The 22,931-nt window shown below is 44.0% G+C and overlaps 2 protein-coding genes across 6 annotated transcripts in view; both read left to right on the top strand.

The window, feature by feature from the left end:
- Nucleotides 1–10,912, top strand: part of arhgap29a (Rho GTPase activating protein 29a) — a 68,459-nt gene extending 57,547 nt beyond the window's left edge. For 3 of the 4 annotated variants that reach the window (XM_042299005.1, XM_042299007.1, XM_042299008.1), the window contains 7 exons: nt 2,947–3,110; nt 5,179–5,367; nt 5,522–5,659; nt 5,913–6,148; nt 6,390–6,726; nt 8,130–8,238; nt 8,335–10,912. In XM_042299005.1, the coding sequence (XP_042154939.1) occupies nt 2,947–3,110; nt 5,179–5,367; nt 5,522–5,659; nt 5,913–6,148; nt 6,390–6,726; nt 8,130–8,238; nt 8,335–9,353 (2,192 nt within the window). In that variant the 3' untranslated portion in view covers nt 9,354–10,912. The remainder of the gene's footprint in view (nt 1–2,946; nt 3,111–5,178; nt 5,368–5,521; nt 5,660–5,912; nt 6,149–6,389; nt 6,727–8,129; nt 8,239–8,334) is intronic. The other variant, XM_042299006.1, reaches the window with a different exon arrangement.
- Nucleotides 10,913–11,007: 95 nt separating this feature from the next.
- Nucleotides 11,008–22,931, top strand: part of LOC112215532 (retinal-specific phospholipid-transporting ATPase ABCA4-like) — a 48,596-nt gene continuing 36,672 nt past the window's right edge. For both annotated transcript variants that reach the window (XM_042299004.1, XM_042299003.1), the window contains exons 1-10: nt 11,008–11,148; nt 12,743–12,854; nt 13,642–13,735; nt 14,019–14,160; nt 14,562–14,701; nt 15,958–16,085; nt 16,707–16,904; nt 20,441–20,530; nt 21,900–22,152; nt 22,606–22,745. In XM_042299004.1, the coding sequence (XP_042154938.1) occupies nt 12,789–12,854; nt 13,642–13,735; nt 14,019–14,160; nt 14,562–14,701; nt 15,958–16,085; nt 16,707–16,904; nt 20,441–20,530; nt 21,900–22,152; nt 22,606–22,745 (1,251 nt within the window). In that variant the 5' untranslated portion in view covers nt 11,008–11,148; nt 12,743–12,788. The remainder of the gene's footprint in view (nt 11,149–12,742; nt 12,855–13,641; nt 13,736–14,018; nt 14,161–14,561; nt 14,702–15,957; nt 16,086–16,706; nt 16,905–20,440; nt 20,531–21,899; nt 22,153–22,605; nt 22,746–22,931) is intronic.

Genomic DNA, 22,931 nt, shown 5'->3' with positions numbered 1-22,931 from the left:
GCAGCAAAGCAAAGGTAGGCTAGTAGTTAGAGCATTAGTCCAGTAAATGTTGCTATTTTGAATATCCATGGTGAACAAATCTACCGATGTGCCCTTGAGCTAGGCACTTAACCCTTGTTGCTCCAGGGTCGCTGTTGATAATGGCAGACACTGGCCGCGACCTCACTTTCTTTTTACCTTTATTTAACTAGGCAAGTCAGTTAAGAACAAAATCTTATTTTCAATGACAGTCTAGGAACAGTGGGTTAACTGCCTTGTTCAGGGGCAGAACAACAGATTTTTATCTTGTCAGCTCAGGATTTGATCTTGCAACCTTTCAGTTACTAGTCCAACGTTCTAACCTTCCAGCCCCAGTAACTGACATATTTGTGTAATCAACATTAAAAAAAAAAAATGAATCAATACAGTAATAGATCTGTATGTAAAACATTTACAGTGCCTTCAGAAAGTAGTCATACCCCTTGACTTATTCCACATTTTGTTGTGTTACAGCGTGAATTCAAAATTGATTAAATATATGTTTTGTTCTCACCCATCTACACACAATACCCAATAATGACAAAGTGAAAACATGTTTTCAGAAATTTGTGCAACTTTATTGAAAATAAAATACAGACATATCACATTTACATGAGTATCCACACCCCTGAGTCAAAACATGTTAGAATCACAATTTGCAACGATTACAGCTGCGAGTCTTTCTGAGTAAGTGGCGGCATGTAGTCTAGCGGTGAAGAGCGTTGGGCCATGGCCTCCTGAGTGGTGCAGCAGTCTAAGGCAATGCATCGTAATGCTAGAGGCATCACTACAGACCTGGGTTCAATTCCAGCCTGTGTTGCAGCCAGCCACTACCTGGAGACCCATGAGGCGGCGCACAATTGGCACAGTGTTGTCCGGGTTAGGGGAGGGTTTGGCCGGACGGGATGTCCTTGTCCCATCTCGCTCTAGCAACTCCTGTGGTGGGCAGGGGGCATCCACGCCGACACGGTTGCCAGTTGGACGGTGTTTCCTCCGACACATTGGTGTGGCTTGCTCCGTGTTAAGCAAAAAGTGTTTCAAGAAGCGGCGCAGCTTGGCAGGGTCGTGTTTTGGAGGACACATGGCTCTCAACCTTCACCTATCCCTAGTCTGTACGGGAGTTGGAGTGATGGGACAAGGCTGTAACTATCAATTGGATATCACGAAATTGGGAAGAAAAAGGGGTCAAAATTACCAAAAAAATAAAACAGCATTTGGCCAGTGACTGAAAGGTTGCTTGTTTGAATACCTGAGCCGTCTAGATGAAAAATCTGTCGATGTGCCCTAAAGCAAGGCACTTAACCCTAATTGCTCCTGTAAGCCGCTCTGAATAAGAATGTCTGCTAAATGTAAGTCTCTAAGAGCTTTGCACACCTAGAATATACAATTATTATTTAAAAATTCTTCAAGCTATGTCAAGTTGTTTGTTGATCATTGCTAGACAAACATTTTAAAGTCTTGCCATAGATTTTCAATCCAATTTAAGTCAAAACTGTCATCTTGGTAATCAACTCGAGTGTAGATTTGGCCTTGTGTTTTAAGTTATTGTCCTGCTAAAAGGGGAATTTGTCTCCCAGTGTCTGTTGGAAAGGATTTTAACTGTGCTTAGCTCTATTGCTTTTCTTTTTATCCTAAAAAACTACCCAAGACCTTGCCGATGACAAGCATACCTATACCATGATGCAGCCACCCCTGGGTTCAAAATATGGAGAGTGGTACTCAGTGTTATGTTGCATTGGATTTGCCTCAAACATAACACTTTGTGTTCAGGACATAAAGTACTTTGCCACATTTTTAGCATTTTTTATTTAGTGCCTTATTGCAAACAGGATGCATGTTTTGGAATATTTTTATTCTGTACAGGCTTCCTTCCTTCTTTTCATTCTGTCATTTAGGTTAGTATTGTAGAGTAACTACAATGTTGTTGATCCATCCTTAGTTTTCTCCTATCACAGCCATTAAACTGTTTCAAAATCACCATTGGCCTCATGGTGAAATCCCTGAGCGGTTTCCTTCTTCTCTGGCAACTGAGTTAGGAAGGACTCCTTATCTTTGTAGTGGGTGTATATGTAGTCGGTGTATACTGGGTGCATTGATACACCACCCAAACTGTTATTAATAGCTTCACTGTGCACAAATGGATATTCAAAGTCTGCTTTTTTATTTTTACCAATCTACCAATAGGTGCCCTTCTTTGTGAGGCATTGGAAAATCTCCCTGGTCTTTGTGGTTAAATCTGTGTTTGAAATTCACTGCTCGACTGAGGGACCTTACAGATAATTGTATGTGTGGTGTACAAAAATCATGTTAAACACTATTATTGTACACAGAGTGAGTCCATGCAACTTATTATGTGACTTGTTTAGCAAATATTTACTCCTGAACTTATTTAGGCTTGCCATAACAAAGGGATTGAATACTTATTGACTCAAGACATTTCAGCTTTTCTTTTTTTATTAATTTGTTTACATTTCTAAAAACATAATTCCACTTTGACATTATGTGGTATTGTGTGTAGGCCAGTGACACAAAATCTCAATCTAATCAACAAAATGTGGAAAAAGTCAAGGGGTGTGAATACTTTCTAAAGGTACTTTACATTTGACATTTTAGTAATTTAGCAGATGCTCTTATCTAGAGCGACTTACATTTAGTGAATTCATCTTAAGATAGGTGTTACAACCACATATCACAGTCAAACATACAGTATACAAACTTCCATTCCAGCTAAATAATGGAGTTTTGCATAAGCACCCAACCAAAATTATGATTATTATTAATATTACACTCACTAAGCAAAACAACATTTGGACCAACAACAGAACAGACCAATAATACTGAGTGTGATGCTTTTAATGGAGATGATACTGACTCCCTCCCTCTCTCTCTCACTTTCTTTCCCTCCTCTCCATCTCTTCTCTCCCTCAGGTCTGAGTGAGATGCTGATAGAGACAGCCAGTTCCCCAGGTCCGTTCCGTAACACCCAGATGTCCAAGGCAGCCCAGACACACAAGCTGAGGAAGCTGAGGGCCCTGTCCAAGTGCAGAGAATGTGATAGTCTGGTGGTCTTCCATGGGGCTGAGTGTGAGGAGGTGAGTGCAGTGGTTCTCAATCTGGGGTGCTCTACCCCTGGAAGTACCTGGCCTATCCACAGGGGGAATTGGAAAGACTCTTAAGACCATAGGCCTAATGATCAGTGGAACATGAGGGGGTACTTCAGGTAGAGCAAAATGTGATTTTGTGTACAGTAAGTAACCAAATAAGACATACTGGCACTGAAAAACATGGCTAACGTTTTTTTTCGCTCGTTGCGAACTAATTTGACAGAATTTTACATAATTATGACAAAACATTGAAGGTTGTGCAATGTAACAGGAATATTTAGACTTTTGGATGCCACCTGTTAGATAAAATACGGAACGGTTCCGTACTTCACTGAAAGAATAAACGTTTTGTTTTCGAAATTATAGTTTCCGGATTCGACCATATTAATGACCTAAGGCTCGTATTTCTGTGTGTTATTATGTTAGAATTAATTCTATGATTTGATAGAGCAGTCTGACTGAGCGATGGTAGGCACTAGCAGGCTCGTAAGCATTCATTCAAACAGCACTTTCGTGCATTTTTCCAGCGGCTCTCCGCAATGCTTCAAGCATTGCACTGTTTATGACTTCAAGCCTATCAACTCCCAAGATTAGGCTGGTGTAACCGATGTGAAATGGCTAGCTAGTTAGCGGGGTGCGCTCTAATAGCGTTTCAAACGTCATTCTGCCTGAGACTTGGAGTAGTTGTTCCCCTTGCTCTGCATGGGTAACGCTGCTTCGAGGGTGGCTGTTGTCGATGCGTTCCTGGTTCGAGCCCAGGTAGGAGCGAGGTGAGGAACGAAAGCTATACTGTTACACTGGCAATACTAAAGTATAAGAACATCCAATAGTCAAAGGTATATGAAATACAAATCGTATAGAGAGAAATAGTCCTATAATTCCTATAATAACTACAACCTAAAACGTCTTACCTGGGAATATTGAAGACTCATGTTAAAAGGAACCACCAGCTTTCATATGTTCTCATGTTCTGAGCAAGGAACTTAAATGTTAGCTTTTTTACATGGCACATATTGCACTTTTACTTTCTTCTCCAACACTTTGTTTTTGCATTATTTAAACTAAATTGAACATGTTTCATTATTTATTTGTGACTAAATTGATTTTATTTATGTATTATATTAAGTTAAAATAAGTGTCCATTGTTTATTCAGTATTGTTGTAATTGTAATTATTACAAACATACATATAAAAATTGGCCGATTAATTAGTATCATTATTTTTGGTCCTCCAGTAATCGGTATCAGCGTTGAAAAATTGGTCGACATCTATTACCTATGCATAGTCACTTCGCCCCCACCTACATGTACAGATTACGTCAACTAGCCTGTACCCCCGCACACTGACTCGGTACCGGTGCCCCCTGTATATAGCCTCGTTATTGTTATTCTTATTGTGTTACTTTTATTATTACTTTTTATTTGAACCTACTTGGTAAATATTTTCTTCTTCTTGAACTACACTGTTGGTTAAGGGCTTGTAAGTAAAGTGTACACTTGTTGTATTCGGCGCATGTGGCAAATAAAGTTTGATTTGATTAGCACCAATAGGAAAGAGGTTTTAGATGATAAGTAGCCACACAGGGGTTGAATGAGAGTCCACAGACCATCAGTTGTCATTTAGAGTGACCTCTCCATCATCCAGCACTAGGTATTTGGACTCATTAAAAGGGGATGTGCAGTGGAAACCAAAGACCTTTTGTTACCCTCTGGGAGCCTGTACGATCCTCTTGTTAGAATGTTCTCTCAGCTCTGCTTATTTTAGATAGTGTTGCATTACATATTTATGGAAACATTCATATTTGGATACATTGGAACAGGACAGTGAAAGATGGTTACTTGAGGGGAATGGTTATTTAGACGATTATGTAACACTGTGGTTCTGTGTGGCTCTGTGAGAGTGGGGTACTAGCAAAGTCAAGGTCGTGGGACCAATTCCCACAGGGATCACATACACTTACTGAAATATATGCACTCACTGCTAAGTGGCATATATATACAGTATTATTGCTAGCTGACATGGATATTCACTCTTTGACTCCTCTACTGTTTCCCAGTGCTCCCTGGCCTGCCATAAGAAGTGTTTGGAGACACTGGCCATCCAGTGTGGTCATAAGAAACTCCAGGGTAGACTGCACCTCTTTGGTGTTGACTTCACCCAGGCAGCTAGGAACAACCCAGATGGTATTCCTTTCATCATCAGGAAGTGTACCTCGGAGATTGAGAATAGAGCGCTGGACATCAAGGTAACATTATGCTAGCTTTTTGAAGTAAGATTTTGTAGCCTAGCTATATAGTATAGCTAATATTCTCTATTGTTTTAGACATCATCCACCCCAGTTTAAAAAAAATGTAATACCACAGGATAAAATGGGCCGCTGTGTTGTCTTGGTTGTCCAGGGGATCTATCGTGTGAATGGGGCCAAGTCTCGTGTGGAGAAGCTCTGTCAGGCATTTGAGAATGGCAAGGACCTGGTGGAGCTATCTGACCTTTACCCCCATGACATCAGCAACGTGCTTAAACTTTACCTGAGACAGGTGGGTTTCACACACACACACACACACACACACAATTCTTCAGGACAAGATATTTGCTGGTTACAGAGTACATCAGACAGACCACACACTAGCCCAATAATATTTACTTATCTACCTTCTCTTCATTCATTGCTAGTTTATACTCCCAAATGCTTATCTCTTTGTCTCCAGTCCTGTCTGTTGTATATTTGTCTTCATATTTTTGTCATTCCAGTTTAAAATTAACTTCCATGTTTATTTTCTCTCCCTGCAGCTTCCAGAGCCTCTCATCCTGTTCCGTTTCTACAACGACTTCATCGGCCTGGCCAAGGAGAGCCAGAACATCATTGTGGACGAGGTGGAGGCATCCAGGGTCAGCCCCGCCTCCCTGACCCCTCCACAGGTCAGCGTGGAGCTCAACCGGGTCCTCTTCAAGATCAAAGACCTCCTGAGACAGCTGCCTCCGGCCCACTACAAGACCCTGCAGTTCCTCATCCAACACCTGCACAGGTACCGAATCTATTCAGAGAATATAAATGAGTTAACCAGCGCTCACAACTCTGACTTTCACCTAAATCATTTATTGATTTCAATGGGACACTGAGTTATGTCAGCGGATCTCAAGGCAGAATACAACTCTATAAATACACATACACAACTTAAAACCCACACGTCGCACAAAGTAACAACAAAAAACTGCAACAGCAGTAACAATGAACAAGAAGTCCACCTTCATATTTCATCCCTGTAGGGTGACCGAGCAGGCGGAGGAGAACAAGATGACAGCCAGTAACCTAGGCATCATCTTCGGCCCCACGCTCATCAAACCTAGACAGACGGACGCGGAGGTATCCCTGTCCTCCCTGGTGGACTACCCCTACCAGGCACTCATCGTGGAGCTCCTCATCAGACACTATCAGATGATCTTTGATGCCCCCCTCAGCCCTCTGCCACGGCCCCAGGGCCCACCAGGCCCCTCTGGGGAGGGCTCTCCTCTGAAGGGTCAGGATGCTAACCCTTGCCTCACCCCTCAGGAGAAGGAGCAGCTTCTCAGCAGACACTCCAAGTCTCTAGTAGACATTAAGGAGGTGAGTGACTTGTCTGATCCCATATTAAAATAGAAGTCAATAGAAATTTGATTAACCTCAGCACTGACTACAATACATAACATGGCCAAAAGTATGTGGACACCTGCTCGTCGAACATCTCATTCCAAAATCATGGGCATTAATACGGAGTTGGTCCCCACTTTGCTGCAATAACAGCCTCCACTCTTCTAGGAACGCTTTCCACTAGATGTTGGAACATTGCTGTGGGGACTTGCTTCCATTCAGCCACAAGAGCATTAGTGAGGTCGGGCACTGATTTTGGGTGATTAGACCTGGCTTGCAGTCGGCGTTCCAATTCATTCCAAAGGTGGGGTTGAGATCAGGGCTCTGCAGGCCAGTCAAGTTCTTCCACAATGATCTTGACAAACAATTTCTGTATGGACCTCGCTTTGTGCACGGGGACATTGTCATGCTGAAACAGGAAAGGTCATGCAGAAACAGGAAAGGTCCTTCCCCAAACTGTTGGCACAAAGTTGGAAGCAGAGAATCGTCTAGAACGTCATTATATGCTGTAGCGTATAGATTTTTCTTCGGGGCCTTACATGAACCATGAAAAACAGCCCTAGACCATTATTCCACTTCCACTTGGCACTATGCATTTGGGCAGGTATCGTTCTCCTGGCATCCGCCAAACCCAGATTCGTTCATCGGACTACCGGATAGTGAAGGGGGATTCATCACTCCAGAGAATGCATTTCCACTGCTCCAGAGTCCTATTGCGGTGAGCTTTACACCACTCCAGCCGATGCTTTGCATTGCACATGGTGATCTTAGGCTTGTGTGCGGAAAGGAAACCCCTTTCATGAAGCTCCAGACAAACAGTTAGTGTGCTGACGTTGCTTCAGGAGGCAGTTTGGAACTAGTGAGACAGACGATTTACGCACTTCAGCATTCGGCGGTCCCGTTCTGTGAGCTTGTGTGGCCTACAACTTTGCGGCTGAACGTCCTTGATGTTTCTACTTCACAATAACAGCACTTATAGTTGACCGGGGCAGCTCTAGCAGGGCAGACATTTGACGAACTGACTTCTTGGAAAGGTGGCATCCTATGACGGTGCCACATTGAAAGTAACTGAGCTCTTCAGTACCGGCCATTCTACTGCCAATATTTGTCTGTGGAGATTGCATGACTGTGTGCTCGATTGTATAATCCTGTCAGCAACTGGTATAGCTGAAATAGCCAAATCCACTAATTTGAAGGGTTGTCTACATACTTTTGTCCTTGTAGTGTGCCTCACCATCCATATGTTACGGATCTAGCTACTACTACCGACTGAAACAGTAATGATTACTGACTCTCTCTCTCGCCCCCACCCCCCTCCCTTTCTCTCCTTTGTGTTTTCCCTCTCTGCCCATCTGTTTCCTGTCCTCTGTCCATTGCAGCAGAGCTCTAAAGTGTATAAGCGTCATTCCTCCGTAATCCCCTCCACCCATTTAATGGACGAGGTCAGAGAGGGGAAACCCAGGCCTGATGGGAGGGACTATGCACCTGGTCAGTATTACCCCACTATAGCTGGACACACTGGGCCCATAGATACACTGTATACTATATACTTTATTACTGACGTGTCTCCTCTTTACTCTGTAGTAGTGGACGAGGACTCAGAGCAACTGAACGGGCTCCTGTCTGGCAGCGTCCCTGAGGTACAGAGAGCAGAGGGAGAGAGGGACAGGGGGGAGAGGGGTCTTACCCGGGCCCGCCACACCACTTCCCGGGTCCACCTCCGCCACCCCCGCTCCAAGCTTGTCTCCCGACCCATGAGCATGCCTGCCGAACGCCTCCTGAACCCCGCCCATGGCGTGGATGAGAGGAATGCCAGGAACACCGCTGACCTGGACAGCGAGGACGTTACCGGGAGCGCCGGGAGCATTGCGCGAGACCAGTCAATTGAGGAGGTGTCGGAGGACGAGAAGCCAAAGTCGAGGGCGAGCAGCCACTACCGGAGCACGTTCATCGACACGGGGACGTTACGTAGGACCTGGGACAAACAGTACAAGCATTATGACATCACCCCCAGGACAGCTAAGATCATTACCAACCTGCCTACAGCAGACAAAGAGGTGGAGGACTCGGCCACAAGCCTCTCCACTTCTGTACCATCATCCTCTTCCATCTACCCCAACAGACCCTACACCATCGCAGTGAGGCCGGGCAGGACTCTGAAAAGGGAGGAGAACGTGTGCGAGTACAGCTCTGTGCCCACTGCGTTCAGGCCCCCCCGGACTCTACAGCCACCGCCTGGAACCTTCTACAAACCCCCCTCGGGGAGCAAGGACAAAGTGTTAGGGGACGCGCCGCAAAAGAAGCGTGCCGAGGCAGCTAACAGCGCAGAGGAGGAAGAACAGGAGGACGATGATGATGAAGATGAGGAGGAGGAGGAAGAGGAGATGGGTCTGGAGGTCTCTGTAGACGAGCCCTCTGTGGATGAAGACAATATGGATGAGGACACTGAGGCCCCGCAGCAGGCTGCAGGCTCCTCTCTGTCCCTGCCCCAATCCCCCAGCTCCAGCCCTGAGGACCTCAGTGACGAGACCAAGCCCGTGTACCAGAGACTACGGGCCAGACGCTTGCAGGAGTTCGAGCACCGCGAGGCCCATTTTGTATGACCATATTTATCGCCATTACTCACAGGTCGTCATTATAATTCATCAAGAGTAATTTTCCTTCCATGATTAGGATTGAAATGGTCAAATCTGTATAATATGTGCCATATTGTATAAGAAGAAGAAGAAAAAAACTTCAAATCATTTCATGAACTGTGAAAAAAATGACCCACAGGAAGTGTTATATACATTAATATATTCCTTGTTATCTTTTTTGGAGTTCCGCAGTTGGTGCTGGAAGGAACTGTCGTACTGCAGGTCCCCAAAATAAAGACAGGATGCACTTAGTTAACTACATAACAGTGGCTGTATTATAAGTCACTACACCTATTCTAGGTTTCTGTAAAAGGTCTGTATAAAGAAAGCCACATAATCAAAACCGTGCTTCCAGTACCAATCACTACAAATGTTAAAGAAATAGTTAATTTCCCAAAAGTTAAATCCATCATTGTAGATTTAAATGTACAGTATTTTTAACATACGGCTCAATACAAAGTAATGTCAGAATAGCATGTTTTTCCCTCTTTTAAACTGTGCAATTACTTTTTATTAAAGAAATATCATACTGTATCTGTTGTATAAAGTTTTGGTACACTGTATTTGTATGTTTATATGCCAAAAAATATTATTTCAACAACTGTTACAGTATAGTGTGTATCGCCACTTTATCAAAACTGAATTTGACGCACTTACTTAATCCAGTTATTTTAATCACAGTTATTTTATGCATTACACATTTCAACTTTTTTTTGTAATGCAGTATTTTGTATACAGTATTACTTTTGTATACCTTTGTATACAGTCATTTGAAAAGTTACAATGTTTAATATAAAACTGCATGTGTTGCTCGTTCAACGTGGACGAATGAACTCTTATTTATCTTTGACTTGATTGACACTTAGGCATTATATATGGAACGTGTCTGTATGTAAGTCAATGGAGATATGCTACAAAGCCACACTTCAACCAAACATCAACCTGCTCCTTTTAGATGTTTACCTGGAAGGTAACAACCTAACAACTCAACTGAAAAACATTGAATAATATAATTAGAGGTCAGTCAGGTCGTTTCTGGCCTGTTGTAAAGAAGTCTATCACAATATTACGATGGACCAAAGCTGTTCTCTTTTTGAAAGTACTATTCAGTTCAGTAAGTACTGACCAGATATTTTAATCATATCAATTATACTCTCACTTTGTACAGGTTATAAGTACCAGTAAGTGCTACATTCATGTAAATGGTATATCCGTCTATATTTTATAAATATTATCTATAAGGGTCTTTGCAGATTGTCTCCAATGTATTAAATCCCTTTCATTGTACAAACAGGTACATACGAACACACACCTTTTTGTAACTTATTAAATATAGTTGACAACTTCCAAACACGTTTCTGTAATCTTTTGTATTCTCACACCTACAGTATAGATAGTTGATAAACCAGATTTTGGAGCCTAGGTCAATTCCTAGTTGATGTGAATAAATTGAGTGTAAAGAGGAAGAAACCATAACATGTAGACCCTATTTTTTCCCCATAACCTTCAATAAAATGATCCCTCTCTTTCTCGGGTGGTTGTCAGGTCATTCAGGTCTCTGAAAATGGATGAGCGGTGTTAGCAGGCTCTGAGGCATTGAGAAAGAAGATTAAATCAATCAGATTAACTATTCGCTGGGTCTGTAGTTACTAAAGGAACTGCGTGGTTAGCTGTTAGCACCAGACATGGGACACACAACGCAACGTCCTGGGTTACTTTATACTCACTACTAGATGGTACTCCACGGTTCTATTCTTCTGAAGTAAGTGGTCTTTCATGTTTGTTGAGGTGTCCTATATAGTTGTTTTACTAGTCTGTTCATTCATGTGTAATAGCTATGCTTGCTAGGACAGCCTATGTTGTGGTTGTAGGCTACACTGTGGCAAAATCTGTATGCTCCTGGGAATTCTTAAAGCAACCAAATCCCATCGTCAACATCTCAACCTTGTTGCTAACAGCATGCACAGATGTTTATTTATTAACAAACACATTTGGTCAGAAGAGGGGAATACATCTTGGTACAACACCAGTTGAGGATTTTACATTGTGAATAACATATTGCAATGTAACTACTACTGGCGGCAGGTAACGTTCGCGTAGCAATTAAGAGCGTTGTGCCACATAACGAAAGATCGCTGGTTAGAATCCCTGAACCAACTAGGTGAAAGATCTGCCGATGTGCCCTTGAGTAAGGCAATTTTCCCTAATTGCACCCGTAAATCGCTCTGGATTTTTAGAAGCGTCTGCTAAATGACTAAAATGTAACTGTACTATTCGTACTACCAGTAAATGTAACTACTAGTAGTGCTACCAGTAAATGTAACTACTAGTAGTGCTATCAGTAAATGTAACTACTAGTAGTGCTACCGGTAAATGCAACTACTAGTAGTGCTACCAGTAAATGTAACTACTAGTAGTGATACCAGTAAATGTAACTACTAGTAGTACTACCTGTAAATGCAACTACTAGTAGTACTACCAGTAACTATAGTTTTAAGTGACAGAATGCATCATTTAATTGCAGTCTTCCTGTGCTTTCCTGGGTTCCCCTGAGGCCATAGAGATGGAGTTGTCAATCAGTCTGTACATGTGCCATACATCGTAGTGAGGTTGTTGACCCTAAACAGTAGCTTTGATTACTGCACCTGTGGCAGCACATACTCACACTAATTGAGTTAGGCACTGTACTTACAATAGTAGCAGTACTCTGACACTGTAACGGCATCATTTTTATTCAGCTTAACCAGCAGGATGTTTACTAGATCAGACTATGTACAATTTATTATTTGAGATATCGGACAACTAGAGGTTGACAGAACAGCACCATTAATCAGTCAGATTTTCAAAAGGCTGAATTGTTACATTATTACAGTATTCCATTCTGCAAGCAGTCAGTCCACTGGGAGTAGTGGCCATTATGTGTGCGTTATTATGTCATCACATGACATAAACAGCTCAGCCAATGAGAGTTGTTCTTCCCTCCCTATTGTTATATACTGATTGGCATGACCTAGAAAAGCACTTTGCCCTTCCCACCCTCCCTCCCCATGTGATACACTTGTCTACTTCAATCAGTATCAAAACACTCTGGAACTAGGAGTAGCCCAGCATGCTTCTCAGCGCATGGAAGGATGACTTCCTGTTCTGAGGTCCTAGAATCACATGAAACTGGAACTGTTCTATCTGTATGATATTCAGTGAGAAACAGATTGTTTAAGGATTTGGAAATGTGTTAATTATGTCAGCGTTGTGAGGTGGTTGGGAGGTGGATGAGGTATGGTTGTGAGGTGGTTGTGTGATGGTCGTTTGGTGGTTGTGAGGTGGTTGTATGATGGCTGTGTGATGGTTGTTTCCAGGTCTGTGCCCTGGTGGTGACCCCTACGACGGGTGAAGAGGAGGATCATGGGTACGGGCAGTCAGGTCCGATTGCTGCTGTGGAAGAACTGGACCCTTCGCAAGAGACAGAAGGTTAAACAAACACACTTCTGATGATTGTCTATCTCAATCTAGCACATCTTTCGTTTTGAAGACATTTCCATCACCTTCTGTGAAATTATTTGCAAGCACTTGCTTTGTGTGTCACTGAATTCTAAAAGCTACTTTTCCCCTTAGGGCCACCGTGCTAAGACAGAACCGAAATGTAGGATTTAAAATCTACGTATTGAGAATGCCACATAATCTAAATAGAAAATAGATCCACCCTGTCATTGACTGGTTCTGGATAGAGTCTCAGACCTGTCATCGTGTTAGTAGCCTAAAGGTCGTGAGAGGACAATCACATGAGGATGATGCCTCTGAGGGCTGCTGGGTGACAGGAGGTTGTTACACAGGTTTGGAGCCCTGCTTAGCTTAGCAGCCCGGCCCGCCGTGTTTAGATTGCTGTGTTTAGCTCAGTCGCCCATGATCACGTCTCACATCGTGCCAACTGTATACTGTAACTAAACTAATGAAGCTTGGCCCAATTTGAACAAACACACACACGCATACACACACACACGCACACACACACACAAGCCAAACGACGGGAGTCAACTTTGTGTTGTGGACATTCAGATCTCTTTGTGCTTCATTAACAAACTAAAGCCACACTCATTCATTTATGCGTACCCTCAAAACAAATGTACGCACATAAATCAACTCTCACCCAACACTCACTTCTGCTACTCGAATACAGATAGATGTTTTTTCAGCTTAATTCAAAATGAACAGCTGCCTTCCAATGTGAAGAGTATATTGTTCGTTGTTTTCCCCCCAGATGCGGTTCTTCATGGAGATTATGTGGCCAGTGGTTCTGTTCATTGGACTAGTGTGGCTGAGGACAGCTAACCCTTTATACCGTCAACATGAGTGTAAGAACATGTTCTTCTGACAATCTAAACACTGGCGTTACCAACATTATCAGCAGTTTATGCACAAACAATACAACCCTACAAACCAGCAAATGGTCAGCTCTGATGAACAAAATATTTTCAATACATTTAGAAATCTTTTCTAGTCAAATAGTGAAGCAAAATAATCAATTTTGTGACTAGAGTTATACCAATCTATATGGGATGATCAGAGCTGTGTCAACTCTTCCGGCCTTTGCTATTGACCAGTGCCGTCTGTCCTGTCCTGTCCACTGTTGTACAGGTCACTTTCCCAACAAGGCCATGCCCTCGACTGGCATCCTTCCATGGATCCAAGGAATCTTCTGCAATGCCAACAACCCATGCTTCCAGTACACCACCAGGGGAGAGGGCCCCGGGCTCGTCTCCAACTACAATGATTCCATGTGAGCAGAGGAGCAGGGCTGTGATAGCTGGTCCCAGATCTGTTGGTGCTGTCAAGCCAACTCCTATGGTCATTGTCTAGGGCTGTTTGTGATGATGGGCCAGCCAGATAGGAGAGGGTTGAGCAGCAGTACTACCTGCTTATGTACCATTGGATGGCAGATGAAAGGAGGGTGTTACATGTTATAATACAGTATGTTCTCACTGAAGACATTTCATCGGCACTTGGCAAGGCTCTGCACTCACGCCAATGAGGTTCAGGGTTCTTATGTATGTGTGAATGGGTTGCTTGAATGAATGTGTGTACCTATCTGTGTGTGTATCTGTTTGTCTGTGTTGGTGTTTATGTGCGTGTGTGTGTATGTGTGTGTGTGACCCATCCTCTGCTCTGCTCCTCATGCAGACTGGCTCGGTTCTACTTGGACGCCCAGGAGCTTCTTCTGAGTGACCCAGAGTTCCTGCAGCTGGGTCGGCTCTGGAGGGAACTGTTCACCATGAGCACCTTCATGGACACCCTGCGGACCAGCCCAGAACAGGTCTCAGGTCAGAGGAACTCCCATCAACTTAAAAGATATGGTTCATAAGTACAGATCCAGGACAGGCCTGGGTTCAAATACATTTGGTTATTTCAATACTAGACAAATATTTTTCTAAACTGGAAATAAAAACACTCAAACAGCAATGTGCAGTCCTCACCAAATAATGTGTATTTTCTTTGTACTATTACTATGAGAGTCATTGATCATGTTTTACACAATCATCTGGTCCAAAAGCACTCCGGGGCAATTGTATCCGATCTTCGCCAAACCAAACAAATGAACCCAACACATCCCATCTCTCCCATTCCTCGCCTCCTGCTCTGCAACATGTGTAGACTGGAGGTGGGTTACATCACTTAGCTAGGCTTTTAGAAAGCCATTTCCCCGTAGTGGGAACTAGGATCCTAAGCAGCAGCACTGTTTATTTTGTCAGAAAGCAATTCAAGTGTTTCCCTTCCCAACAGAACACATAAACATGGTTATATCTGGAAGCCAATGCTAACATTCCCATACTAATGATCGCTTATACATTCTCAATCTGATCTGACAACTACAAATGCTACTCCGCTGGGATAATAGCCCCTTATGATGGATCGACGAACTACACTCTTAGAAAAAAAGGTGCTATCTTAAGAACCTTAAAGGGTTCTTTGGCTGTCCCCATAGGAGAACCCTTTGAAGAACACTTTTTGGTTGCAAATAGAACAATTTTGGGTTCCATATAGAACTCTTTCTACAGAGGATTCTACATGGAACCCAGAAGGGTTCTACCTGGAACCAGAAAGGGTTATCCTATGGGAACAGCCAAATAATCCTTTTGGAACCCTTTTTTCTAAGAGTTCAACACTTATCTCTTCATTCCACAGTGAGATGGACACTTTTGTCTTCCTATACTTTTGAGACCATGTCTGGATATATCACTCTTATTCAATTGGTCTCTGTGTCTCCTCAAAGTTTCAAAGGATAATCTGGCAGTCTTCAATGTAAAGAAATACCACTTCCATTTTCACTGAGGACCTGTCAAGTTCCACATCACTATCTTCCCGTTGATTATCATCTCAGGGGTACTTCCTTCTCCTCTTATCTGAGGTCTTAACTATTCTTCCCTCTTCCTTTTCCTTTTCCTCTTTCCATTCCTTTCGCTCCCCCCCCCTCTCTCTCTCTCTTTCTTGCTCTCTCTCTCTCTTTCTTGCTCTCTCTCTCTCTTTCTCTCTCTTTCTTTCTCTCTGTCTCTATCTGTCTCTCTCTCTCTCTCTCCAGGTCGAGGGCTGAAGGTAGAGGACATTCTGAAGGATGATGAGACCCTGACGTCCTTTCTCCTAAGGGATGTTCCTCTGTCAGAGTTTGTGGTCAATGAGCTGGTCAATGCCAAGATCAGGCCTGAGCAGGTCAGACTACGCCTTAGTTGGCCTACTGTGTGTGTGTGTTCTGTCCCCACTTAGACAGCTGTAACACTCCATCACCCTGAGTATCCCATCTAATTATTAGCTAAGGATTTATCCAGCCAGCACATTTTCCTGGGGGCTAGCCGTGCTGGTTGAATAATCCAACAGTGCTGGCTGAATCGCAACCCTGAGAAAGGCAGTGTGTTTCTATGAAAGCTCAGGACAGGATCTCCATTTGAAAGCTGTGGTCAAGAGGGCTATTGGGATACTGATGTCATTACATTGGGTTGTGCTGTGGGCTTTGTCTGATGGCCTGTGGCTCCTGCATACCTTCTCTTCCCCCCAGTGAGCGACAACACCAGCCCTGGATCAAAGGGCTATGCAGTGGGGGGTGAATCATCACTAGGTCTTTGTTCACACAGAAAACACATACACAAAGAAAGGAATACAGAACCTAAAATTAAATGGGACTGGCTAAAGGCTGTGTGTGTGCACGTGTGTGTCCACATGCGTGCATGTATATAGGCTTACTACTTCCTGAAAAAGAGGCCTTCTCTTCACTGAGGAGTTTTGCTCAATGTTACAAACCCCCTCCCTCTGTGACCCTTGACATCTGCCCCTCAGTTTGTGTTTGGCGTCCCTGACCTCCACCTGAAGGACATTGCCTGCAGTCAGACCCTGCTGGAGCAGTTCATCATCTTCCCCAGCCGCAGGGGGCTGTACAGGGTGCACAGCAGCATTTGTGCCCTCACACCACAGAGACTACAGACCATAGAGGACAGGCTCTACGCCAACGTGGACTTCTTTAAACTCTTCCGTCAGGTCTGTCAATCTCAATGTGTCCCATTCTGCCTCTAGTCTGACCTGTCTGCTATGCATCACATACCTATGTATATATACCTATGTATATATATATACCTATGTATATATATATATATATATATATATATATATATATATATATATATGCCTTGCAAACCAAGGTCCTGGACTCTACCCTGGATTTTGAATGAACAATTTCCATATTGTCCAAATATGGAAAAACGCACTATGGCTGTGTTTACACAGGCAGCCCAATTCTGATCTTTTTTCCACTAATTGGTCTTTTGACCAATCACATCAGATCTTTTTCAGAGTTAATCTGATTGTTCAAAAGACCAATTAGCGAGGGAAAATATCAGAATTGGGCTACCTGTTAAAACGCAGCCTATGTATGCCTTCATCGTATAGCCACATGAAGTCCTCAATCTGTATTATCATACAGTAGTATTCTCTTTTGAATGGACCCTTGTGGTCTGTGGCACTGAATATCTGTCACATTTGGGATGCTGCCATCTTGTTTATTTACTTACCAACAAAGATTGGCCAGCGTGGGTCACTGGGGACTAGTATTGGCTGTTCCAACCCTCTGCCAAACACCCACAGCATGAGCTGATGGACATATGTTGGAGAGAGTTGGCACCAGTTAGGGTGAGTTGAGGAGAGTTGGCACCAGTTGGGGGGAGTTGGCACCAGTTGGGGAGAGTTGAGGAGAGTTGGCATCAGTTGGGGAGAGTTGAGGAGAGTTGGCACCAGTTGAGGGGAGTTGAGTTGAGGAGAGTTGGCACCAGTTGGGGGAGTTGAGGAGAGTTGGCACCAGTTGGGGGAGTTGAGGAGAGTTGGCACCAGTTGGGGGAGTTGAGGAGAGTTGGCACCAGTTGAGGAGGGGAGTTAGGGAGTTGAGGAGAGTTGGCACCAGTTGGGGGAGTTGAGGAGAGTTAGCACCAGTTAGGGAGTTGAGGAGAGTTAGCACCAGTTGGGGGGAGTTGAGGAGAGTCATGATGGAATTGCATGGCTTAAAACAATGTGTATATTGTAAGTCATCAGTACACATTTCCTCTAACGTTGTACTGCCTAGATACAGACCATTGAATTTCCAAAGGTGACAAATCACTACTGACAAAATTAAACAGGAAAACAACAATCCACTACTGTGTAATGAAACTGAAGTATAATTCATAGTGGAGCTGCAGTAACATTAAAGTATCTGTACATCTATGGTTACAGTACTTCTCCTAATATATACTGTACCTGCCATCTACTTTCCCTCTGCATGGTTGAGATAGATTGAGGAAACATACAGTGAGTTGAATGGCCACGACTGCTCAAGTACCAGTTTTAGGAGAGTATATCAGGTTTTGGGACTTGACCTCTTTCAATAATGAGATTATAGATGCCATGCCTCCCTTCCAGACTAAACCTAAGGGAGCTTTTGTATAATCACCTGTGTTTATGGTCCCATGGTCACGTCCACACACACTGTTGGCCCCAATAGGGCTGTGTGTGTGTGTCTGTGTGTCTGTGTGTGTGTGTCGCTTCTTTGAAACAAGCCCATTAGATCTCACGAGATAGTGAGGAATGTCAGAGAGGAAGGACGTCTTATTTTGGAGTTGTGCGTCGCTGCCGTGCGCGATTTCCTGACCTCTAGCCCATTGTGTTGTGAGCTAGATAGAAGTTTCCCCGGCTGAAATAGTCCCTGGAAGAAACAGTTACTGGAGATACTGTAGTTTAGGATACAGAAGATGACAACAATGCACTGTTCAGCAGGTTTGGTGCATTCTCTGTTCCTTTGTGGGCATAAGGGAATGACGAGCGGATTAGAGGCAATCCGTAATTTCGATTAAGACATTAATGAGCATACAGTATTCAATGATTAGATTTCTCTAAAACAGGTTATAGGCTACATGTGCACCACCGTGCTTCTACATCTGCATTGCTTGCTGTATGGGGTTTTAGGCTGATGTAAAAGGGCTTTATAAATACATTTTATTGATTGACCAAGTCAGAACAGTAGGCTACGTTATGAGGGAGGACAGGGACCAAATTATTAGGGTGAGGCACATGGGCTACTAACAGCTTACCATACAACAAACACTTAGTATTACTTTCTTAGCTACAGTATACATATCTCCCTGGCATATTACATCATTTATGCAGCTGCATAGAATACATTGTGCTGTGCTCACTTGATCAGGAAGGTGGTCCGGCGGTCCTTCTTGTGGCTTCTAGAAAGAGGCCTGAAATCCTGACTTGGAATTCCGAGTTGGATGACCGTTCAAAATAATGTTTTGTATTTTCCCAGTCAGAGCTAGTTTTATCCAAGCTCCCAGTTGTCTTGAACTCACTGAAGTCTGAGATTTCCAGTTGTCTTTAATGAGGCAGAAGTCATGCTGCGTTGACAGCATGGCCAATGTATTCAAACTTTTCTGGACATTTTTCGTGATATCCAATTGGTAGTTACAATCTTGTCTCGTCGCTGCAACTCCCCTACGGACTCGACGAAGGTCGAGAGCCAAGCCGCACTGCTTCTTGACACACTGCTCGCTTAACCCGGAAGCCAGACGCACCAATGTGTCGGAGGAAACACTGTCGAACTGACGACAGAAGACAACTTGCAGGCCCCCGGCAAGGACATCCCAGCCAAACCCTCTCCTAACCCGGACGACGCTGGGCTAATTGTGCGCCGCATCATGGGTCTCCCGGTCACAGCCAGCTGTGACACAGCCTGAGATCGAACCCAGGGCTGCAGTGGCGCCTTAGTACTCATTGTTGATTTTGCGATTTCCAGCTTTTTGTGGAATGTTTTTGTCCAATGGCTGATGAATTGTATCTATAATTTCTCTTCATATGACAAGGATTAAAATGGATTTGCCAGTAGACTGCTGACTTGATGCATACGCATGACTGCTTGTCTAGCTTGCTACAGTAACTAAGATTTTGAAAGTATGATGTTGACATGATCCAATCCAATCAAAGCTATGGTAGATATAACGTGATTTGACGTCATTTTATCAGTGGCCAATGACCTTGAGCCTTTTTGAATGGGCACTTCTAATGTAAGTCTATGGCAGCACCCAAGGGGCTTGAATTTTCCAGCTCTACACGTAGATTTTGCAGTGTCCCCATGAGTGGCAGAACACTGAGCCAATCACGGTGCAACTAGAGAACACTGCCAACTCCATACGCTCCGTATTTTCCTCTGGCTGCCCCACTACCACAGAAAGCACCAAGCTCGGCTGAAACACCTGCATATTGGAGCTGCCTTACTCAAGAAAGTAAAAAAGAGACCATGTTTGTATCCTGCTTTATGAACTCTATGATTTATTTATTTAACATTGTTTGCAAACTGATATGTGACTCGTATTAATGCCAAAATAACATGCCAAACAGGTACCAAAAAAATTATAAAATAATATTGTATTTTTTTCTGCTAAACAGGTAGGGCTCAAAACAAGTATCATCCATCTGCCCTGATTGACGCATCGCCACTGTTGGTAAGGAGGTGACAGTCATTTTGACAGCTCTTTTCCTCCTTCCAGCTTCCCCGGGTGTTGGATAACCACTCCAGCGGTGTTGACCTACACTTCTGGGCCAGAGTACTCTCTGCCACCTACGAAAAGCTGCGAGAGGTAGGCAAACACACGCGCGCGCACACACAATTCTCTCCGCCGCCTCTAAAACTACCAGAGGTCAACCCTACCACCGTTAGAACCATCATCCATCCCAAAGTTCACCCACCACTATATTTCTATCCCTCAGGAAACCACTGCTTCCTCCCTGCTCGGGTCTTTACGCAAACACAGACGGCAGGGATATCACAAGTGCGTATGAGGAAGGCTAAATCCAGCCCTAATAAACCTTTAGTCTCAACATGGAGCCCCATTCACAGGCTGTGTCCCAAGTGACACCCTAACCCTTACTTTTGACCAGAGTCCTATGGGCAATAGTCAAAAGCAATAATAATAATAATTACATTTGTAGAGCACATTTACAGACGTGAATCACAAAGCTTTTTACGGATTAGGGTGCCATTTGGGACGCAGAAACAGATAAATCAACAGGCAATCTGTCCGGACAGCTGTAAGGGAGGGTTATAGCACAGGTGAGGGCCTCAGACAAATGTCAAAGGTTGACGGGTCAGGTGGATGACCCCAGGGGAAGTGGTGATTGCAGGGAGAGGGAGGCGGGGGGAGGGTGCAAGAAGACATTCTGCAGAGGTAACATCCTGTTGGTGGGGCCGTCTGGATTCTTGTCTGCCGCCCGGTGACAAAAGACGTGACGCCAGTCGGTCATTTTCAAAGTTCCATTTTTGTCTGGTTCCATAAACCGAACACTGTAGCTGGACAGTAGATAGGCCAGCCAGCTAAGTGGAAACTCTGCCTCAGATATCCCACTGCTCTGTTGGCTAGAACAGAAACTCTCCTTTTCTGTCCCATTACTGTGGTTTCTATGTAAACACTGTGGTGCTGTCCCATTACTGTGGTTTCTATGTAAACACTGTGGTGCTGTCCCATTACTGTGGTTTCTATGTAAACACTGAGGTGCTGTCCCATTACTGTGGTTTCTATGTAAACACTGTGGTGCTGTCCCATTACTGTGGTTTCTATGTAAACACTGTGGTGCTGTCCCATTACTGTGGTTTCTATGTAAACTATGTGGTGCTGTCCCATTACTGTGGCTGTTTGTTAAGAGTGGTTGTCAGGAGCACTTTAGTACACACTCTCAACACCTCCCCTGGTTCTAATGGGCCCTCAGGGATCTATACTGGACAATCCCTTCTCCCCCCCTACAACCCACCCCTCCTCCCTTTGGAATCTCTTTAGTTTGTTGTGATTCATTTAGAGAGAAAACTTTGTTGACAGATAACCTAAAGAACCTAATATGGCTGTACATATCCTTCTATTTGGTCACATTATATAACCCTGTCATACATGATTCAGAGTCATAATTTACATACAGTTTCTAAATAACAACACCCTCCCCTACCTCACCCCCCAGTTGTCAGAGAGGAACAGCTCCAAAGCGCTGGTGGAGGTGATGTCCCCCCTGCTCCAGTCCCAGGTGGGCTCTCCCCCATCTTTCAGACAGCTGATGGGGGCTGTGTCCAGCCTGGTGTGTGGCTACATGGAGGGGGGCTTCTCTCGGGTGGCCTCCTTCAACTGGTATGAGGACAACAACTACAAGGCCTTCATGGGGATCAACGATAGCACCCGGGGAGGACAGGGACAGTACATCTACGACCATACCGCCAGTGAGTACTAATACAGTAATGAGCCACTAATATAGTAGCTAGTTTTATGTTAATGAAGAGACAGATAGAGGCAGGGACAGTACACCTACAGTCACACCGCCAGTGGGTCAGCATTCAGTCACTGGGTCAGCATTCAGCCCCTCTCCTCTGCCGACTACGCCAAATATAGCAGCTGATTGGGAGCAGGAAAGGCATTGCATTTTCCGTATAAATTCAGTCGAAATTCAGTGGTATTATGGGACAGGTCGTTTTATCTAGTCTGCTTTACTTGTCTCTTGAGATCAAAAAAAAGAGTATTGCTTGACCTGAGAGTCTTTACCGTTCTCTCCTGTCTTATCCCATAGTCTGTTCTGATCTGATGCAGGAGTTGGAGTTTAACCCAATCACGGGGTTATAGGTTCTCTCAATCCTCTCGACGTTTCTACAAGAGTTCTGTACTGTCTTATTCCCCAGCTCCGTTCTGTAATGATCTGATGAAGGAGCTAGAGTCCAATCCCATCACCAGGATCATGTGGAGCTCTGTCAAGCCCATGATGATGGGGAAGATCCTCTACGCACCCGACTCCCCAGCCGTCAGAAAGATCATCAGAAACGTAAGGGAGCTACATACAGCGAATGCATGTGGTAGACTAGGGATGATTCACACTATATTGTAGCGGAGTCTGCTGGATTTAGTCAATTCATCATTTTAGACTTGGGAAACCAGGTGAGTTAATCAGGAGACAGAAGTGTTAGAAACATGAACATCAATTGCAGATTGTTCAATAGATGGTGACAGA

This window comes from Oncorhynchus tshawytscha, linkage group LG16 (assembly GCF_018296145.1).
Source record: "Oncorhynchus tshawytscha isolate Ot180627B linkage group LG16, Otsh_v2.0, whole genome shotgun sequence".
Classification (NCBI taxonomy): Eukaryota; Metazoa; Chordata; class Actinopteri; order Salmoniformes; family Salmonidae; genus Oncorhynchus; species Oncorhynchus tshawytscha.
This window is presented reverse-complemented; position numbering and strand designations above follow the sequence as displayed.